We start from the raw sequence: 22,463 nt of genomic DNA on the forward strand, positions 1-22,463 counted from the left end.
CTCAACTGTACTCAAAAGTATTGGAACACTTGGCATTTCACACATTTTGATTATGCCATTTCAAATACAGATAAATAAATCTAAAGTTATCTTCTTTAAACTCAAACTGAAAGCAAATGTCGACAACATGATATAAATTACAAATATAAAATACAGCTTCCTGATGAAGTGGTGTAGAGGAGGATTTTCTTAAAAAGAAGACCTGAACATTCAGCTACAATTTTCCAGAAAGTACATCTGAAATGCAAGGCTAGATTTAATGTTTTGGTGAAAGAAACCTTTGTATTTCTTCATAATTGATGTAAATAAAGTCCAAGACATATTTAGTGACTTGGAAATGTTCATGTTTCCATCCCCTGACTTGTCTGAAGAAAACTGGCAATAAAACTAATTTACAGGTATTATCAAGTTTTAGATATTTGCTTTCAGTTTGAGTAAGCTCATTTTATAAATTTTTATTCTTTGTATTTCTTGTATTTGAAATGGCAAACAATTTAATGTGTGAAATACCAAGTGTTCCAGTACTTTTGGAGGGCACAGTATCCTAACCTTATGATGAGTGTAAAATGTGTGGTATTATTACCGTTTTAAGAATGGTTAATTTTCACTGTTGCTGCACTTTGTGTGAAATCATACTCATACTGTATATATTGATATGACTATTGAGATACGATAATTTGGCCATATTGTACAACCCTACAGTCAACAAGCTGAAAACATAAAATATTACATAGATAGATACTTTATTGATCCTCTGAAGGAGAAATTCGGCTGTCCAGCAGCAACACATCCATGCATAAACACAAAGACATTACCAAAAAAAAAAAATAGTTAACTTAAAATCACTAACAAATAAAATGCAAATGTTCAGACCAAGCTGTTAAAGTCTTATAAGCAGAGGGAATGAAAGACCTCTTATAACATTCTGTTCTGCAGCACAGGTAAAGGAGCCTGTTGCTCCACATTTCCTATCAATGAAGAAAAAAAAACAAAAAAAACTGCATTCTTAGTGTGAGGATACTGACTTTTGGGTGGCAGTCTGGCACACAGGCTGGTTTAAAATTAAATTTTTGAGCGGGTGCTTATGATAGATTCATGGCTAATGATTGGAGTGGACAACAGGCTCGTGCAGATGCATAAAATGTCATGATTTATAAAGAACTGTGTGGACAGTTCTGCAACTCTTGGCCAAAAAAACATTTCTGGTTGGTTCTATAGTTTAGTAAATGGGGCATAAAGTAGCGCTGAACCCACTCTGAACCTAGTTTGAGTTTACAATAAAAACACAAACCCAAAATTTAGGCTGCAACAGTCTAATTTATTACAGTCACAGGGTGACAAAGTGAAAAGATTTCAACAAAGGGAATGTAGATGTGATTACACCACAAAACTACAAACAATAAACCATACAAATGTAGATTTAAAAAAGTAATTTGTTGCTTTTTATATTTTAGGTTTTTTGGGGGGAGGAGGGGTCAATATAAAACAATAACAAAAAAAAAGCAGCCTATTCTACCATATATACACAAAATTAAAAAACAAAGTTAACAGGACATCCTCCCGTCACCTAGCGTTGGTTGTTGTTTCAATTCTCCTGGGGTTTGTGCGAGTAGTCAGGATGATGTGGACTTCCTGCGTCGCTGCTCTCGCTCACCTGACGCTGCATCACCATCTCCTTGGCAACGCAGGTGATCTGACCGTTTGTTACCACACCTGAGACCCCCGCCCTGAGAGAGAAAAATAGGGAAAAATATTCTCAGTTTATTTGGGTTTTGTACACTTTTGTGCAGAGGCACAGCCATTCTTGATCACTGAAAGCCAAAACTACTAATTTCCATCATCCATCCAGTGAGTGACAAGTCTATAGACCATTAAACAGAAAAAAGTTTTGTGAGTTGTCTCTTACGACAAAATAATCCACATTTTAATCAGTTTGTCATTATTTTGCCTTTTGATCTGGTGAGTTTAAGGATGATCGTGTGTATTCTGGCAGATTCTTCCATACTTACTTTTGCTGCACCTCCTCAGTCACAGGGGACATCCCCATCTGCTTCCCAAAGAAGAAGCTGGACCACCAGTGCCCAGAGTCCTGTCTAGGCAATCCTGGGGGAGGGGGAAGAGAATAAGATTTTACTGATAATGTAAAAATATGACACCAAATAAATTTCTACTGGACTGAGAATTAAGACTTTTTTTTTTTTTTTTTTTTTTTTAAGTATTTACATTGTTGGATGACTCCTTCAATGAGATCCTCGAAGGAGTACTTCGAGGATTTCCTCAATCCCATCGTCACGTCTTCCAAAGAGGAAGCAGAGACTGGGGACTCAGAGGCGGACTCATCCATTACCCAGACCGAAGTCACCGAGGTGGTTAGAAAGCTCATCGGTGCCAAGGCTCCTGGGGTGGATGAAATCTGTCCTGAGTACCTTAAGTCTCTGGATGTTGTGGGACTGTCTTGGCTGACATGACTCTGCAACATTGCGTGGCGATCGGGGACAGTGCCTCTGGATTGGCAGACTGGGGTGGTGGTCCCTCTGTTTAAGAAGGGGAACCAGAGGGTGTGTTCCAACTATAGGGGGATCACACTCCTCAGCCTCCCCGGTAAGGTCTATTCCAGAGTACTGGAGAGGAGAATTCGACCGATGGTCAAACCTCGGATTCAGGAGGAGCAGTGTGGTTTTCGTCCTGGTCGCAGCACACTGGACTAGCTCTACACGCTCCATCGGGTGCTCGCCCAACCAGTCCACATGTGTTTTGTGGATCTGGAGAAGGCATTCAACCGTGTCCCTCGGGTCACCCTGTGGGGAGTGCTCCAGGAGTACGGGGTCCGGGGTCCTTTGCTAAGGGCTATCCGGTCTTGATAGATTGAGTATGTATTGTGTATGTAAGGCGGATGTCATCCACAGCCAAAATTTTGTGCAGCTCAAAAATCCTGGCAACGGAAAAACGTGCCTCTGCGGATAATTGCAGATGTGTGCGGGTGTCAGCCGATTCATACAAGCATGTTTCGCGCATATTGCGGCTGTTAAGCGACGGTCTTGAGATGAAGGTTCTTCAAAGAGACTGACACAATTTGTTATGATAAACTGTTGTAGGCTTTAAGGGTACATACAATGTGGTTTTATTAAAGGTATTCATGAAAATATTGTTAAATAGAATATCAAGAACAGAAACTTCTGTATTTTTGAAATGATTAGATTTATTGAGTAGGGGTGTCGGGAGAAAAACATTTCGCGTCCGAATCGCGATTCTTAATCGATCCAAAATGTCCAAGAATCGATTTTTAAAAAGCATTTTTTTAAAAACATTTTCTTGCTTACTCGCTGCATGTACTGTTTGTCAGGCAACGGCTTCCGTACTACAGCTTCCCCGCGAGGGGAGGGTCTGGCGTGCTTCAAACATTCATGAGCTGTAGCTTAGCATGGCGGACAAAGAGCTAATTTAGCCTGCACCGTCTTTGCTGAAGGCAAATGTTTGGCCGCATTTTGGATTTTATTATTTGCTGCGTAAGAAGGAGCTTGACATGACTTATGCAGTGTGTAAAATCTGCAAAATGATAGTCAAGTACTTTGGAAACACTTCAAATCTGCACATGCTACGCCATCACCCGGAGCGAAAAGGAGCGGAGCAGCGGTATCTGCCGACTACTGACCAGCGCTTCGCTAAACTGCCAGCCAACTCCGAACGAGCAAAGCAGATAAGTAAATTTACATCTAGAATCACTTGATTAACCTTGTAAAGCTGCATTTTCTTAAACATAAACATTTTTAAGTAATATAACTTTCTCAGAGCTCTTTAAATCGAAATTGATTCTGAATCGAATCGTCACCCCAAGAATCGGAATTGAATTGAATCGTGAGTTGTTGTACGATTCACATCCCTATTATTGAGTGATCAATGTCATTTACAACAACAGCAAATAATATGCTTATGTCGCCCACATTAATGAGCGAGCCCCCTCACCTTGTCATTTAGGTCCTTCAGACTATTTTTCAGTAAAGTGCTTCTGGGAGCATTAGCATGGCTAAAACCCTTGCTTCAGCCTTCAGACCCCCCCCCCCCCCCCCCCACCACCACCACCACCACCACCAACAGGGCCCTCTTGACCCTGTACCACTTTAAGCAATTTTCTTTATTTGCCTCTCCCATGGCTGGAGACTCCTCACCATGTCATGCAGATCCTTCAGACTTTTTAATTAAAACCCTTCAGCTTCAGTATTGGAATGGGTGGGGACACAGACGAGCACAACAAAACTCAAATAAGTTTGATTCAGAGAAATTTGCAAGAAACATGGCCTAAAATAAAATAATTCTTCATTCCTTATGTCATTTCCACACTTGCACGAATATCTCGTACTTGTGATTTAAAGAATATCCCAGATTCTCTATCAATGTTGATGTTGTCACAGACAACAGAAATATGAGTGGCGAGCTAAGTGGCCAATTTCAAATCAATCACTCAATCAACATCTATCAATAAAGCAAGATGTGTATGTGTGGCTCACATATCTCTTTTTGTCAGATCGACCTCAACTTTCTGATATGGCTTGCACATGGCACAATGATGTGCTTCCTTTATTATGAAAATGTGGGGGATTCGTTTTTAAAACCTTTATTTTGAAGTCATCATTATTGGTACAAGACAACATTCCCACCCACCAACTTCACAAAGATCGTCAAGAAAGATGAGTCACACTCTGCCTTAAACAGATGCCTATAACGCGTTCATTGGGAGTGACGGAAAAAATAAAGTAAATAATACACAAAGTCTCACACATATGAGACCCACAGACACAGATGCTTCCTGCCTTTTTTTTTTTTTTTTTTTTTTTTTTTTTTAAATCACAATGTGGAATGTTCTCACATGCCAGGTTTGACAAAGATTGTCAACAAAGCTCCCACTGTTCTGCATAGCCTACTTCTATGGCCACTGCACTATTTTATTTATAAACGTAGCCAGAGTGTGTCCAGAGTGCCTCACTCGACGTTCGCTATAAACGAGACTAAATCTCAGTGTCCAAATATACATGAAACAGTCATTTTCCATGAATTGTAGCTGGACACCATGCACAGGGATGCATCGCCCTGACATTTGCTCACTGGAACTTTGGTTCCAATTGGTTAAAAATAAGTAAAAACATCTGATTTCCAGTTTCATAATAAAGTTTAAAAAGACACCCAAAATACTTCATTTTAAAAATCAGAAGGAAACAAAGCCATGAAGTTTCACTGACATGTCATTATTCTGGTATTCAGCCTCGTTCAACATGAGCGGACGCCTGGGAATAATTAGACTCAGTCTCACGTTTTTGCTGGGCTGCAGTTTTAACTTTGGGACTGGCTGGACTTGTGCACCAACAGGCTGTTCCACTGAGATGTGCACACACACAGTCCCGACCTTTCACCTACTTTAGCAGTGTGGGAGGAGGCGGCGGCGTGACGAGCCAGGACCTTACGTGAGTGAGGCAGAACGCATGAGACCGTTTCCTCTGACAGACTGATCTAGATTACTGCAGTCTGGGGACTTTAACGCCCGTGGACAAAGTAGACAAGGTTTACTTTAACACAGTTTCCATAAGAGAGACACACCCCAAACCCTGAGGGGGTGAAGAACGCGCAGACTGAAGAAGACTCTCCTGACAGTTCAGAACGATCCTGAGCCGTCAGTCTGAGGTCACGTCAACAAATGGCAGTTTGTGCTGACTGAGTAATGTCAAAGGATTGTGAAGTCACTGCAACAGCATGTGGAAATTGTTCTACACAGACCAACAACTGTCCTAAGCTCCTTTTGTTCCTCTTTTTCCAGACATCATTGCAATCAAACCCACTGGCTCCTTTAGTCCACTTTATTAGGAACACTGTTCTTTTCCAGGTGCTGAACAATTTCACAACTGGCTGCTTTTACAAAAACAACAGCAAAGAAAAAAAAAAAAAAAAGCTGTTTTACATACATCTCGTTCAGGTATCGAGTCCAGCAAACATTAGGGCACAAGTCCACTTCTTTAACCTTCAGGCTGCCACTTCAAACTTTGCGTTTAGTTCGCAAGCAAAAAAAAAAAAAAAAAAGTTTTCTGATCTGGAGTTGTTAATTTGAAGGCTCAGGTTCATTTATGGATCAATAAGTACCATATTTTCCAGAGGACAAGTCGCACATTTTTTTCTGTATTTTCATTTGGGATTTTTGTGTATTGTTGTAGTGTACTTTTACTATTGGCATTTATTTTTTACAATTTTGTTAAGGGCTTTGAAAATTCTAGTCATTATTAAAAATGAGTTTCATTTTTCTGTATAAAAGTCACACTGGGGTAAAACTTGCAGGTCCTCCCAAAAGCGTACTTGGAAAATCAAGATTTAGTATAACCCAAATCATTTTAATAATTCAAAACTGTAAACTTTGTATGTCAGGGATTTTTGAATTTATGGAATTACTTTACAAGCTACAGGCTACTCAGAGTGCAGAAATCTGCACTCTGGGTGAGGGAAAAAAAAAACAAAAAAAAAACAAAACACACACTACTCATTTTCTAGGACATTATCCATGTGCTCACCAAATGTCAACACCCTCCCACAACTTTGAGAAATGTCTACATGCTGCTACGTATCAAACAATCATTGTTCTGGATCTCAGTCCCAGAATATATTCCGGATCACCTCCAAAACTGAATCATTTATTTCCCAGAATGTCTTTGATCTGCTCAGAGAGTTTCACTGAAATCTGATCGTTACTTTGAGTTATCCAGTGAGCAGACAAACACTGTCAGAAGTTACCTCCACTGTTAAGATAATGGGCAATGAGGTTTTAAAGCTTTTCCGAACAGTCAGCTGGTTGGACCTTACTGGAAGAACATCCATTAAACACACACACACACACACACCAACAACAAACTTCTCAAACTGCACACTCCTCTGACCTGCTGTTCACATTGTTTGTACCAAAACCTGATACGTCACTCCTGCATACAGTTACCTGGAGCAACGTGTACCGATATCTTTCTGGCTGTTTTGAATAAACAAGTCATGCTGGACTCTGCTGCAGGTCCCCCCACAAACACACCTTTCAGTGAAGTCCAGCAAACAAATGCACTCACCTGGGTGGTGAGGGATGACTTCACCGATGTATTCTGAACTGCCACAAGAGCTGTTGCTGGAGGTGGAGCCGATGCGCCCTGAAAGAAGAGTAAAATATTTCTGTGGGGTCTTTAACATACATTTCTATCAGATCACAGGTGGACAGCACAGTCCTCCCAATTACTGTATTTTCTGGAGTGTAGGTCACACCTTTTTCTGTGTTATCAGCTCTTTAATTTGGAATTTTTTGTGTATTGTTGTTGTGTATTTTTACTATTGCCATTTATTCTTTCATTCTTGGGAAAGTTCTATATTAATAGTCATAATTACTATCATTAAGAACAAAGATGAATTTTCAATATACAAGTCACACCGGTGTATAAGTTGCAGGGCCTCTCACAGTAGCAAAAAAAAAAAAAAAACGCACGACTTGTATTTTGTGGGTCGGGTTTTTTTTTTTTAAGAATTTGAGTAAAGAAAATGCAACAGCTTTGCAGTATTTGGCACGGGGGCTGCTACTGCAGAAGGTTTACACAGCAACATTTGTGTTCAAAATAATAGCATTAAGTTTTTAAAAAGTAAGTAAAGCTAAAACTCCTTAGAACAGCTTTAATTTCCACACACACACACACACACACACGTGCATTGCGAACAATGTGCATTCTATTCCAAATCAACAAATTAAGAAAAATCTATCAAATTTGTTATTACTTTACAGAAAAGAAAAAGGAATATTGGGATGTTCAAAAAAAAAAAAAAAAAAAAAAGTGTTTGCATCTCATATTTACTGTATAAACTGAAAAATGCTTGAAAAGTTTTCTTTCCTGTGAATCTTTGAACTAATATTTAGTTGTATAAACACTGTTTCTGAGAAATACTTCACATCTGTTTTGCATGGAGTCAACCAACTTCTGGCACCTATGAACAGGTATTCCAGCCCAGGACTTTAGACTACATTCCACAGTTACTCTGCATTTCTTGGTTTTATCTTCAGAAACAGCATTTTTGATCTCACCCCACAGGTTTTCTATTGGGTTAAGGTCCTGGGATTGGGCTGGCCACTCCATAACAGTAATATTATTGGTCTTGAACCAAGATGCTGCTCGTTTGCTCGTGTGTTTGGGGTTGTTGTCTTGTTGAAACACCCATTTCAAGGGCATTTCCTCTGCGGCATAAAGCAACATGACCCATTCAAGTACTTTGATGTATTCAAACTGATCCATCATCCCTGGTATGCGATAATTAGGCCCAACACTATGGTATGAGAAACATTTCTATATCATGATGCTCCACCAGGCTTCACTGTTTTAACAATGGACTGTGGCTTGAATTCAGATTTTGGGGTCATCTGACAGACTGTCTGTGGCACCGAGACCCAAAAAGAACAATCTTGCTTTCATAAGTCCACAAAATGTTCCTCAATTTCTCTTTAATCCAGTCACTGTGTTGTTTGTCAAACTGTACCCTCTTCAGCACAGGTGGTTCTCCCCCCCCGCCCCCCCAACAGTGGGACTGTTTAGGCTTCACATCAGGCATCTTCTAATAGTTACAGCACTCACAGATAACTTTAGACCTTCTTTAATCACCCTGGAGCTGATCAGTGGTTGAGTCTTTGCCGTTCTGGTTATTCTTCTATCCATTTGAATGGTTCCGTTTTCTTCCACATCTTCCTAGTTTATTGCTGCCATTTTAACACATTTAAGATCATTTTACCTGAGCAGTTTATCATCAGTTTTATCACTTTTTATATTTTCCGGTCTCCAAACAACTTTTTTTTTTTTTTGTTTTTTGTTTTTTTAATCAAAGTAGGCTGTTCATCTGAACAATGTCTGGAACAACCCATTTTATGCAAATTTTCAGAGAAAAATACACAACAAGCACCATGGACAACATTTGCTGCATTCGTCCTTAAATACAGGTCACAGAAAGAAAATGCAGACACTGCTTTTTTTTTGAACAGCCTAATATTCGTTTTTTCTTCACTTTCTGTCAAGTAATAAATCTGATAAGTTTTTCTTCATGTTTTCATCTGGAATAGAATGTGGTGTTCCCAAAGCATTTGTGTGTATGAAAATAAAAGTTAAGGAATTTGAGCTTTACTCCTCATTTTAAAAAAACACACACACACACACCTATTACAACCCCAATTAAGTTGGGATGTTGTGTGAAATGTAAATAAAAACAGAATACGATTTGTAATTCCTCTTCAACCTATATTCAATTGAATACACCACAAAGACAATATATTTAATGTTCAAACTGATACATTTTTTGTTTTGTGCAAATATTTGCTCATTTTGAAATGGATGCCTGCAACATATTTCAAAAAAGCTGGGACAGGGGCAACAAAAGACTGCGAAAGTTGATAAATGCTCAAAGAACACCTGTTTGAACCATTCCACAGGTGAACAGGTTAATTGGAAACAGGCGAGTGTCATGATTGGGTATAAAAGGAGCATCCCCAAAAGGCTCAGCCGTTCACAAGCAAAGATGGGGTGAGGATCACCACTTTGTAAACAACTGCGTGAAAAAAAAAATAGTCCAACAGTTTAAGAACAATGTTTCCCAACATTCAATTGCAAGGAATTTAGGGATTCCATCATCCACAGTCCATAATATAATCAGAAAATTCAGAGAATCTGGAGAATTTTCTACATGTAAGCAGCAAGGCCAAAAACCAACACTGAATGCCCATGACCGTCGATCCCTCAGGCGGCACTGCATTAAAAACCAACATCATTGTGTAAAGGATGTTACCGTGTGGGCTCAGGAACACTTCAGAAAACCACTGTCAGTTAACACAGTTCGTCGCTACATCTACAAGTTCAAGTTAAAACTCTACCATGCAAAGTGAAAGCCATACATCAACAACATTGAGAAACACCGCCGCCTTCTCTGGGCCCGAGCTCATTTGAAATGGACAGACGCAAAGTGGAAAAATGTGCTGTGGTCTGATGAGTCCACATTTCAAATTGTTTTTTGAAATCATGGATGTTGTCTCCTCCGGACAAAAGTGAAAAGACCATCCAGATTGTTACCAGCGCAAAGTTCAAAAGCCAGCATCTGTGATGGTATGGGGGTGTGTTAGTGCCCATGGCGTGGGCAACTTACACATCTGTGATGGCACGATCAATGCTGAAAGGTACATCCAGGTTTTGGAACAGCACATGCTGCCATCCAAGCAACGTCTTTTTCAGAGACGTCCCTGCTTATTTCAGCAAGACAATGCCAAGCCACATTCTGCACGTGTTACAACAGTGTGGCTTCGTAGTAAAAGAGTGTGGGTACTACAATAGTCTGCCTGCAGTCCAGACCTGTCGCCCATTTAAAATGTGTGGCGCATTATGAAGCGCAAAATACGACAACGGAGAACCCGGACTGTTGAACAACTGAAGTCGTACATCAAGCAAGAATGGGAAAGAATTCCATCTACAAAGCGTCAACATTTAGTGACCTCAGTTCCCAAATGCTTATTGAGTGTTGTTAGAAGGAAAGGTGATGTAACACAGTGGTAAACATACCACTGTCCCAGCTTTTTTTGAAATGTGTTGAAGGCATCCATTTCAAAATGAGCAAATATTTGCACAAAAACAATAAAGTTTATCAGTTTGAACATTAAATATCTTGTCTTTGTGGTGTATTTAATTGAATATAGGTTGAAGAGGATTTGCAAATCATTGTATTCTGTATTTATTTACATAACGTCCGAACTTCATTGGAATTGGGGTTGTATTTTTAACACAACTGCAGATTGTGGGCAGAACTAAGGGGTGGGACTTGGGCGACAAGTCCTGGAATCTGATTGGCCACCACATTACTATAAGTTATGATTGGCTATCTGCCCAGTCAGAGACAGGGCTTAGATTAAGTGCTGATAAATAAAGCCAGTTCAAGTAACAGATCCATTCTGCATATGTACTCAATTATGTGCACGAAACATTCGACAGCCAACCTTAACAACTGAGTGTTTCATGTCTATGCAGTTTTACAGCAAGTGTTTTGTTAATGAATATTAATTTGAACAATTTTGTGCTAGCTCTTGCAGATCCAAAACAGTTGAGTTGATGCTCATGGTCATCATTATAAGCACTGTGACCATCTGCTAGACAGGAGAAGCTCTTCCCTCTGGGTTTTGTGCACAGGTGCCAGCTGCGTTCAGCAATTGTGAACAGAAGCCAAAGGTGAGGTCAAATGTGGTGATGTGCCCAAGTATCAATTTCTGCTGCGCTTTCTGTCCAGGACACATTTTTAAAAGTCTGGTTCTTTTAAGATGGGGTAGGAGAGACACTCTTCTCCAAGGCCATCAGAAATCTTCTAATGAGGATATTCTACAGAGCACAATTCCTTCCAGTTTCATCCCAAATAGCAAGTCGGGGGTGTTTCGAAGCATCATAGTAAATTCTTGAGCCATCTTTGTCAATCTTGAACAAACTTTGTATACGTAGTGGCTACACTTTATAAGACAGCCAGTTGCCAGGTCTGCTCTTTATAAGCCAGCCTATTAAGAGGAAAGACAGATGAAGCAGTTTCATCCCATTTTTGCACCTTTTTTTGGAATCGTGGGTGATAATAGTAGAACAGTACCCTGTGGAATAGGGTTGCAAGTTTGTAATTCAGGTTTGGTTCCACCGTGAGAGACATTTTTGGCTAATTGTGTCGGAACTATTGCCTCGTGTAGTGTTTTGGTTGGAAAATGTCAAAATGCTGCAGCAGCTGGTAAGTGGAGGTGGTCCAGCTGTGAAGACAAGGGACTCACTTCGGTAGTAGTCATTCGTGGCCACGAGGGAACCCCCTGATGGAATGGAAGCCATTCTACCACTGTTGGTTGCTGTGCACGTTACTGGATGGAAACCTGAACAAAAGAGACTATGTGTCACAGTGACGATCTGGAAAATACTAGTCAGTTGAACTTTGACACTTTATAGGCTTTAACAACTTAAAAGATTAAGAAAAGAAAATCCACAGTCACAGAACTGTGTCACTGAGGTTTAATATGAAACACCAAACAAACTTCAGAAAGTAGTTAAAACTGCTTTACACACACTAAGGTGTTGCACAAATGTTTGCCTCCTCCTTTTTATATTAATACTGCCAACACAATCAGAACTTGTTCACTGCTGCTTCCAGAACTTCTTCCAAACAAGTTAAAAGTTGTACAGCCTTTCAAATTCCACGACCTGATAAATGTTAGTTTCTACCGAAACCCAAGCGTTATAATGTCGGTTTATTTTTGTACCATGCTGCAAAATTACAGCTTATTTTAATGAAGAAAACAATCTTCGGAGAATTCCATGGCAAATATTGCCTTTTCCTTCTAGTGTCATTGTGCACACATACTGCAGGAAGCGTGTGTGTGCGCATGCGTGTGGTTTTGAAATTGCCTGTGACGACCCACTTGCTTTATTCACATGCTAACATCAGCATTTTTAGGTTTGGAAGTGTTTATTTCTGCCCTGGATTAGACGCCCCATTTGTGCTGCGTTGCATTAAGAGTACAAGTTGTTTACATTTAGTGTGCAAATTTGGTTCCAGACATTTGGTATTATTCTACCCCTACTTGTGATAATGTCTTCTCATTGGCTGAGAAGATATCGCATGACATGATACAGAGTGACTGTTGCCCTGTCAGGAGGGCAACAGTTCTTAAATTTCCCGCACTGTAGCCCTGCATATCAACCAATCAGGATGCAGCATTATCCTAGCGCGTGTCAAAGTAGAACAAGCACAACCGGTTGCAACCAGTTTGACGCGGTTTCTTTCTGCGAGTGAGTTGTTTGTAAACACACGTCGATACGGATCATTCGGGTAATCCAAGGTTTCAACTGATGACAGACGATGATTTAAACAATCTGCTGGAAGAAAAGGATTCCAAAAACACTAAGAAAACTGTGAAAGGAGCAAAGAAGACCTTCAATGACTACCGCAGTGCCAGAAATATTAATTTAGCAGCTGCTGATGACCTCACCATTCTCCTTGCTGAAACATTGAAACGATTCTATGCAGAAGTTCCCCAGGTAGGCTTATTAATATGTGGTGAACACAGGTGACAGTTATTGTGTTTTCAGGTGAATGGACAACTGTTTTCGAAGAAATCTCTCAAAAACATATGCAAGTCGCCTATGATGTGGACATTATGCATGACAGTAATTTTAAAGAAGCCAATGACATTTTTAAAGCTGTTGTAAAACTGAAAAATGAGGGTAAAGCGGTCGTGAAACACAAAGCAGTGATTCCAAAAGATGAGATGCATAAACTGTACACATCAGCATGCAACTGCAACTGCAAAACCGAGTGTTTATTGACATCATGATCTTCTTTGGTAACAGAGGAAGAGAAAATTTACGAGAAATGCAGAAGGATGACTTCACGATTACAGCAGATGAAAATGGAGAAAAGTATGTTCAGATGAAAGACAAAAAGACTAAAAACCACACTGGATCTCTGCAAGATGATGGAGAAAGTACTGGTGGGGGGATGTATGCGACCAGCACGCCCCTGTGTCCAGTCAGCTCAGTGGAGAAGTATATGAAACATCTCAATCCAGAGTGTCCTGATTTTTGGCAGCGCCCAAAGAGGGCATCTAAGGCAACTGATGCTGTCTGGTATGAGAATGCACCGTTGGGGAAAAAAACACTCTTGGTGAAAAAATGAAATTGCTGTCAAAAGAGGCCAGTTTGCACATGACCTACACCAATCACTGTCTCTGGCCTACCACTATAACAACACTGGATCGGCAAGGATTTGAATCAAGACATATAATCGGTATCACTGGTCACAAACAGGAAACAAGCCTGAAACATTATTGCCGAGTTGGAAGTGAAAAAAGAAAACAGATGAGTGATGCTCTGAGCACACTAGCATCGTCCAGCACTGTTACGCACTCACCTGGACTACAAGACCTAGTACAAGCTGTGCCATCCAGCTATAAACCTATGTCAGTTCCAAAATAAGAAATAGACTTTAATCAATGTTCACAGTTAAAATAAGGAGTATATTTGTTAAGTTTATGGTATAAATGTGTTCTGGCCTAATGAAATAAAACTACAAAACTTTTTTTTTATTGAACCAATAATTTTTATTATAAAGGTGCCCTATAAAAGCCCAGTCTGTAAATTTTTAATCTACTAGAGATTAAACAGGGTAGAATAAAACAAATGTTGACTGGTGATTACAGCAACCTCCCTCGGGTGACAAAATGACTGTTGCCCTCATCACCATTCAATATTTGTATACTGATGCACTCTGGAAACCCCGCCCACTAATGCGGGCAGCGTTTAGTTAAACGTGGAGTTTCTTTTGGTGAGTGACGACTGTTTGTAGGAGCTAATTGACTGTGCTAATTCTCCCGACACATGCGTGCACGCACACAAGTCCACTGCGCTGTAAGCCATTTGGAGGCATGAAGAGCTGTTAGGAAGTTAGAATGAAAAGCTGGACTAATCTGTGACGTGATTTTTTTCACTGCACTGAGGAAGTACACAGTCTCTCTTTTTTTAAAGTACACAAAGTTGGTGCACGGCATCGCAGATGACATCGTCAGAATTATTTTTGGACTCCTATTTAAAGTTCATGTTGGATTGTTTATGTCAGAGTAGCAATGATGCACCAAAGCTGGACAAATTTCTGACGTGATTTTTCGCTGGAGCGAGAAATACACAAACACTTTTTTTTTTTTGAAGTACACAAAGCCAGTGCAGTGATGCAACCAAAATGTAAGTCCCGTCTCTGTCGTTTATAAATTAATATCAAATGACAAGGATCTATTTTAGCCGTTATATAAAACAAATAATGAATGTTTTTACATTCTTTCAATGGTACAAATATTTCATGAGGTGAAAGCTGGAACGTACCATTAAATGAGGCAGAGTTGAATGGCACGTTCCAACTTTCACCTCATGAAATATTCATACCACTGAACTCAAACATTCATTATTTGTATACTAACTGCTGACTGAGGCACTTAAATGCCCAAAGTTTCAGACCTGTCAGATGTTTGCATATATACAAGGTCTGTCAATAAAGTATAGGTCCTTTTTATTTTTCTCAAAAACTATATGGATTTCATTCATATGTTTTTACGTCAGACATGCTTGAACCCTCGTGCGCATGCGTGAGTTTTTCCACGCCTGTCGGTGACGTCATTTGCCTGTGAGCACTCCTTGTGGGAGGAGTCGTCCAGCCCCTCGTCGGAATTCCTTTGTCTGAGAAGTTGCTGAGAGACTGGCGCTTTGATCAAAATTTTTTCTAAACCTGTGAGACACATCGAAGTGGACACGGTTCGAAAAATTAAGCTGGTTTTCGGTGAAAATTTTAACAGCTGATGAGAGATTTTGAGGTGATACTGTCGCTTTAAGGACTTCCCACGGAGCGAGACGTTGTGCAATGCTCCCAGGCGCCGTCGTCAGCCTGTTTCAAGCTGAAAACCTCCACATTTCAGGCTCTATTGATCCAGGACGTCGTGAGAGAACAGAGAAGTTTCAGAAGAAGTCGGTTTCAGCATTTTATCCGGATATTCCACTGTTAAAGGAGATTTTTTTTTTAAATGAAAGACGTGCGGGCGGATTGGAGCATTGGCTCGCAGCCGCCGCGACGCTCCCCCACAGGAAAAACACCTCTGTTGGAAGCCTTAAGGACAAGTTGGAACATGTCCAGCTGTTAAACACATGACGAACTTGGAGGGGAGGCGTGTTTTTCAAGAGAAATGGAAGCCACTGGATCCAATTGACTTGCATGCTTACACTGGAATTCTGGTGTTAGCTGGAGTATACAGGTCAAAGGGTGAAGCAACTGCAAGTTTATGGAATGAAGAGAATGGAAGGCCAAACTTCCGAGCAACAATGTCTTTGGAGACATTTCACATGATCTCTCGTGTGATCCGATTTGACAACCATGACACCAGAGCTGGTCGACAAGAGAGACAAGCTTGCAGCGATCAGACATGTCTGGGATAAATGGGTAGAAATCCTGCCTTTATTGTATAATCCTGGCCCCAATGTCACTGTCGATGAGCACCTCGTTCCGTTCAGAGGACGCTGTCCTTTCCAACAGTATATGCTAGGCCAGGGCGATTTGGCCTAAAAATAAAATCTCAGATTTTTTCAGAAAAAATTCGATTTTTTTACGATTTTTTCCCCCCCTACTTAAAAAAAAAAAAAAAAAAAAAATTTAATACAAATGACAGCGATAACTCAGAATAAGTTTTGCTTTTATTTGAGCAAAAACTTAAAACTAACCCCTACTTACCTCCTGGAATTGAAGCTCCAACTGTTCTTTTGATTTAAAAAAATACACTTTGGTAAATTATTCCAGCAGAGTAAGCTGGGTTTTAGCGGGAGTTGGCGCTCTTGTTCCCCTTGTAAAGTGTAGCATTTCTCCCATGCAACTGGATGCCTCTGTTTTAGATAAGTTTGTTGTGCGGCTGCGTTTTGTTGCGATGGGCTTTCAGGATTCGCCCCAGAAATTTTTAGTATAGTGGTGCTGTTGGCAATTATCACCCGAGGCGGCGCACTGCGAGTCATTTTGACTGGTTTTAGATGGATTGAAAGCAAGAATAATAGACCAAAAAAAGGACACTTATGTTGTAATATCAAAGTTCTTTTTGCATGTTTCTGTCTAAGTTAACAAAATAAATAACACTGAAAAGTTTAAGAACACATTAATATTTGATGGACATATCATTTGCTCTCCTCTTTAAAAATGCCACACTGTACCTTTAATCCAGTCAGACAGGCAGAGTTTTACTGTCATGTTGACAGTTTAGTTTTTTCTTTTTAACATTTCTGAGTGGGATTGCATACTTTTTAAAAACAATATAACCCCTAATTGTCTTGTTTGTACAAGAGCTAAACCTGGACTGATTTGATTGTCAAATCAGAATCAAACTCATTGCAACTAAGTTCTCACAAACAATTAATTTGATCTGGTGTCATTGGTGCATAAACAACAGTAATAAAAAGAAATCAGTTTTTCACACTTTACTGTTTCACTAAATTGTGTGGTGAAGAAGATCGTTGATTAAAATTGCTTCGCTGCTTTTTTTTTTTTTTTTAACAGTGCGGAGCATCTCTCTCTCTCTCTCTCACTCGTGAGGGAACAAGACTCTTCACTACACCGTCTTTGCGGCTTATTTGAGCAAACTTTGGAAACATGAACGCTTTCATTTGTAAAATAAAGCCTTAAAGTAGACCTGCATTGAAATAAATGCAGTCAGATCTTTGGACCAAAAAAATGACATTTACACATAAGATCCTTCTGAATGTAGTAAAGTAAATCTGCAAGCCCATATCTGTCATTCAACGGAGAAATCGTTTAAAAATGACAAATTTACAGCTAAAATTTAGCCCTCCGCAAAACTGTCATCACATCCGGGACACTACCGAGACATCACAGAGAAGACCGTATCCCAGCATGCATTGCATGCGCCAACTGTAATTTGTGGATTTACGTCAGTTTGCATCTGCACATTTTTCTTGTCTTATACAGAAGGATCTACTTTTTTAAAACTTCACATTGTCTTGCGGCACGTTTGGCGAGTACACATTTCTTTTATTTGTGCTTGAAAATTATTTTGGGGGACTTTTTCCATACGCCCGTTTGATTGAGTGGTGTCGCATTGAAAATCTGTCTTTCACCTCCGGTGTTACCCTTGTGGGGTACGGAGGCGGGACCCGCAAAGAATTCAAGTCATTAAAAAGATATAAACCTCTCTCAGCGGCCATGGAGCTCTGTGGCTCCGATTACCAAGACGTGCGGTGCTGCGGATTTTGCCGCAAGAAGTCTGTCCTTGCGAGCAACAGGTGTCACCGGCCGCTTCGCATTAAAACAGCGAGCGTAGTCTCTGGACTTGTGCCAAATTGGCTGCACCTCCATTCAGCAGACAGAGAGGTGGTGCCGGCTGCACAGCAGACATGGGGGCGGTGTGAGTAGCCCACTACGGCGTTTACCGAGCCTGCAGACTCAGTAAGCGCATCGGAGGCAGTGAGAGCAAGGCGTCGGGGAAGAACGTCGCCCGCTGTCGATGTCACCGCTGATCTGAGCATGCAGAGCTGTATCTCAAATTCATTGCTGCTTACTTTTGGATATTGAAACCAGGATGTGTATAACAGTAACATTACTAACAGATAAAATCAATTTCAATGCGGGGATTAGACTGAAGGCGCGAGTGCTCCATCTTCTGCCGGACGTCACTGCAATGTCCCAGATGTACAAACAGTTTTCGCTGAGGGCTAAATTTTAGCTGCAAATTTGTCATTTTTAAACGAAGATTTCTCTGCTGAACTACAAATTTGGGCTTGCAGATTTACTTTACTGCATTCATAAGCGTCTTATAAATACATTTCAGCTATTTCTTTCTGAGATCTGACCACATTTATTTCAATGCAGGTCTACTTTAATGTGTCACTAGCTTTGTTGTTTCACTGAGAGACTCTGAGCTGCAGCGCCGTGACTCTGCTCTGCTGGCTGCCGACGAGCAGACAGCAGTCCCTTCTTCACAAACAGACTGGCTGGATTAAACAAAAATACAACGGCACTACGCCGTTGTTAAATTGTCTGGGGAGACCCGTGGCTTTAGACAAACTTTGCAGCGTCCAGTCACTTGTTCCACGTCTGTTACTGCAATCTCAAACCACTGACAAAACTCGCTCTCCATTAGCGGTTGGCCATCTTTGTTATTGTGTGAAGGAAATGGGACAGGGAGGGGGGGAGCTACGGGATGTCCTGGGGACAAAAAGGTGTACAAGAGGAGGAAAAAAAAAAAACCCTCAAATTTTTTATTTTTTAAAATCATCCGCAACAAATAATTTGAATTAATCAATATATCGCCTAGGCCTAGTATATCAATTCAAGCAATCAATTTTTTTTTATATAGTGCCAAATCACAACAAACAGTTGCCCCAAGGCGCCTTATATTGTAAGGCAAGGCCATACAATAATTATGTAAAACCCCAACGGTCAAAACGACACCCTGTGAGCAAGCACTTGGCTACAGTGGGAAGGAAAAACTCCCTTTTAACAGGAAGAAACCGCCAGCAGAACCAGGCTCAGGGAGGGGCAGTCTTCTGCTGGGACTGGTTGGGGCTGAGGGAGAGAATCAGGAAAAAGACATGCTGTGGAGGGGAGCAGAGATCGATCACTAATGATTAAATGCAGAGTGGTGCATACAGAGCAAAAGAGAAAGAAACAGTGCATCATGGGAACCCCCCAGCAGTCTACGTCTATAGCAGCATAACTAAGGGATGGTTCAGGGTCACCTGATCCAGCCCTAACTATAAGCTTTAGCAAAAAGGAAAGTGTTAAGCCTAATCTTGAAAGTAGAGAGGGTGTCTGTCTCCCTGATCTGAATTGGGAGCTGGTTCCACAGGAGAGGAGCATGAAAGCTGAAGGCTCTGCCTCCCATTCTACTCTTACAAACCCTAGGAACTACAAGTAAGCCTGCAGTCTGAGAGCGAAGCGCTCTATTGGGGTGATATGGTACTACGAGGTCCCTAAGATAAGATGGGACCTGATTATTCAAAACCTTATAAGTAAGAAGAAGAATTTTAAATTCTATTCTAGAGTTAACAGGAAGCCAATGAAGCCAAACAATATATGCCAAACAAGCCTGTGAAATATGGCATCAAAATATGGGCAGCTTGTGATGCAAAATTCAGTTATGCATGGAACCTGCAAATATATACTGGAAAGCCACCTGGAGGAGCATCTGAGAAGAATCAGGGAATGTGTGTGGTATTGGAGATAACTGAAGGGCTGCAAGGTCATAACATAACATGTGACAACTTCTTTACCTCCTACCATCTTGGAGATGAACTCCAGGAGAGAAAGGTGTCTATGTTGGGAACAGTCAGAAAAAAATAAGCCAGAACTTCCTCGTGAGATTCTGAAGATGCTAGGAAGACCTCTGCATTCCTCAAAAATTTGCTTTCACAGAGAAAACAACACTTGTTTCTTACTGCCCAAAGAGAAACAAGAATGCTCTTGTGATGAGCACGGTGCAAAAAGATGCATCTCTAAGCATGAGAGAGTACATGAAGCCGCAGATGATCCTGGATTACAATGCCACCAAAGGAGAAGTTGACAATCTTGGCAAAGTCACAGCAACATACAGCTGCTAGTGCAAAACTGCCCATTGGCCCTTGGTGGTTTTCTACAATATTGTGGACGTGTCTGCGTACAGTGCCTATGTGTTGTGGATTGAGATCAACCAGGAGCGGAATGAATGCCAGCAAACTGTACAGACATTGACTTTTCCTGGAAGAACTAGTCAAAGCACTCGTCACTCCCAAGATCCAGAACTGGGCCAGGCCAGCTTGATCCCCAGCAGCTGCACCTGTATCCAAAGGATACAGGTGCAAAGAAACGCAAAAGATGCCAAGTCTGTCCCTATCAAGATGACAATAAAACAAGTACCTGTTGTGCAAGGTGCAAGAAGTACATCTGCAGAAAGCACACAGTCACATTCTGTCCATCATGTGGGGAAAATGTGGAACATTGAAAATCTGAGAAAATGGGGCAAGTTAAATGAAAAGTGTTCGTGAAGAGGGAAAAATTGAAAACAGTTCTTTGATATAGTGTTTGAATTGTATATCTGTTCTTCTCGTCTCTTCAAAATGTTAATCTAAAATAAAGTTCTGATTGGTTTAACTTCATTTTTTACTGTTTTGAGTGGATTTAAACAATACGGGTCAAAATGACCCGCAACATAATAAATGTATTTATTTTCACCATAATACAGGGGTTAACGACATTGGAGCAAATTATAAAATATTTTATATAAATGCAGCGTCGAGCAGCACGAAACGCAACCTCCAGCGGAACACAGAGGGTCACACTGGCATGATGAACTGTGTGGCAGGGCGGGGGTTAAATGCGTGCAAGCGTCAAGGTGCCTTTAACCCTGTTAACGAGACAAAAAGCCTTCCATAAGATCAATGAGGCTTACTGAGGGTGCACAAAGATATTCAAAGGTCAAAATCCACATTCTGACTGTCACTTTAACCCCTACCCTAAAAAGGGCTGTAATTTTCCTCGAGAAGGGATCTTTGGATTAAAAAAAAAAAAAAAAGTAATTTTTGTCCATTTGGACAATACATCTTCCCCTAAAAAAACTTCAGTGGCCTACTGAAACATGATATATCACCACCCATTTGAAAGTTACAGATTTCAGCTCAAAAGTGCAAATTCTAAGGAAAAATTGTTTCATTCCTGAAAATATTCCCACCCATTCACAAGTATTTTTCTTGGAGGCATTAATATTCATTCAACCCTCTTAATAGAGACATCATGTCGTGCTTCCACACAGATTACTGGTTCACACTGGTTCTTTCTGGAGAGGGGGACAAAGAGGCACACCCAGCTTTAGCTTAAACCAAGGTCCATTAAAGAGGAAACAGCCAAACAGATCTTTAGTAGCAAAAAGATGGCTCTTAACCAAATATGTCAGACTCCATAAACATTCCATTGGTGGTGAAAACTCATGTTTTGCAAAAAAAAAAAAAAAAAAAAAAAAAAGAAGAACAGTTTTCGAAGGCTGCAGCGGCTGTGCGTGTGTCCACGCATTCACATTTTCAAAACATGAATATTTCCTACATAAATTGAGTTTTCATTTGGGGAACAGTGTCCAAACGTGTTTACGTGCAAACAATGCGGTGACGTCACGTTGCTTTGCGGAGGTCTTGTTTACTAAAAATAAAATTAAAAAGCTGCGACAGAACTGACTTCAAATCTGTTCCCTCTCTCATACATATAAAAGAAAACATTTTTACGAAATGTTAAATTGTAAACGCAGGATTTAGGCTAAAACTGAGATAACCCTTCAAATGACATTTCAGCAAGAAAGACAAAGAAAAACATTTCTGTGGGCACCGCGGATTAAGGCCAGCAGTTTGAACAAACCTAAGTATACAATTTAATCGGAATGATGAAAGACCGAAGCGGCATTTAATATCTGGAGGGGGCTTTTTTTCGTTCCTCTCTTTACAGCAGCTGTTATTAGCATTAGCTTGCACAGTTCGCCCCCATCACAAAAAAAAACCAAAGTGAACAAATGCATGAAAAATTATCCCACCTTTCGTGCGTGATGGTTGGTCAGCGAGGCTGGGAGAAGGAAACGCTAGGCGACGGGGCCCATTTGACAACTTCTGGGTAAATAAAACCCTCCAAGGTCTGGAAAAAACTCAAACTGCTCGTTCAGCGGCCCAGCAAGCTTATATAAACAGAGCGTGACGTCATCACAAGGGGCGGGCCAGCGCCGCATATGTTATTTTAATGTACTCATGATTGTAGCAGAAAAAACGTTTTGGGCACCACGGTGGGTTAGTGGTTAGCACTGTTGCCTCACAGCAAGAAGGCCACGGCATGGATTCTCACCTGTGACCTTTCTGTGTGCAGTTTGCATG

General features: G+C 40.6%; 1 protein-coding gene across 1 annotated transcript; it reads right to left on the reverse strand.

The window, feature by feature from the left end:
• Positions 1-1,300: 1,300 nt before the first annotated feature.
• Positions 1,301-22,286, reverse strand: ppdpfb (pancreatic progenitor cell differentiation and proliferation factor b). The gene is made up of 5 exons (XM_034171773.1): positions 22,133-22,286; positions 11,825-11,920; positions 7,089-7,166; positions 2,010-2,103; positions 1,301-1,727 (listed from the first exon to the last, which is right to left on the reverse strand). The coding sequence occupies exons 2-5, from the start codon at positions 11,877-11,879 to the stop codon at positions 1,586-1,588; spliced, it is 369 nt and encodes a 122-aa protein (XP_034027664.1). The 5' UTR covers positions 11,880-11,920; positions 22,133-22,286; the 3' UTR covers positions 1,301-1,585.
• Positions 22,287-22,463: the final 177 nt, after the last annotated feature.

This window comes from Thalassophryne amazonica, chromosome 6, assembly GCF_902500255.1.
Source record: "Thalassophryne amazonica chromosome 6, fThaAma1.1, whole genome shotgun sequence".
Lineage (NCBI taxonomy): Eukaryota > Metazoa > Chordata > Actinopteri > Batrachoidiformes > Batrachoididae > Thalassophryne > Thalassophryne amazonica.

Excerpts from the sequence above, each read along its gene's own strand:
- ppdpfb (XM_034171773.1), bottom strand. The coding sequence starts at position 11,879 with ATGGCTTCCATTCCATCAGGGGGTTCCCTCGTGGCCACGAATGACTAC. Across the intron at positions 2,104-7,088 it reads AGTCATCCCTCACCACCCAG|GATTGCCTAGACAGGACTCT; the intron begins GTGAGTGCATTT and ends CCCCTCCCCCAG. Across the intron at positions 1,728-2,009 it reads ACTGAGGAGGTGCAGCAAAA|GGCGGGGGTCTCAGGTGTGG; the intron begins GTAAGTATGGAA and ends TTTCTCTCTCAG.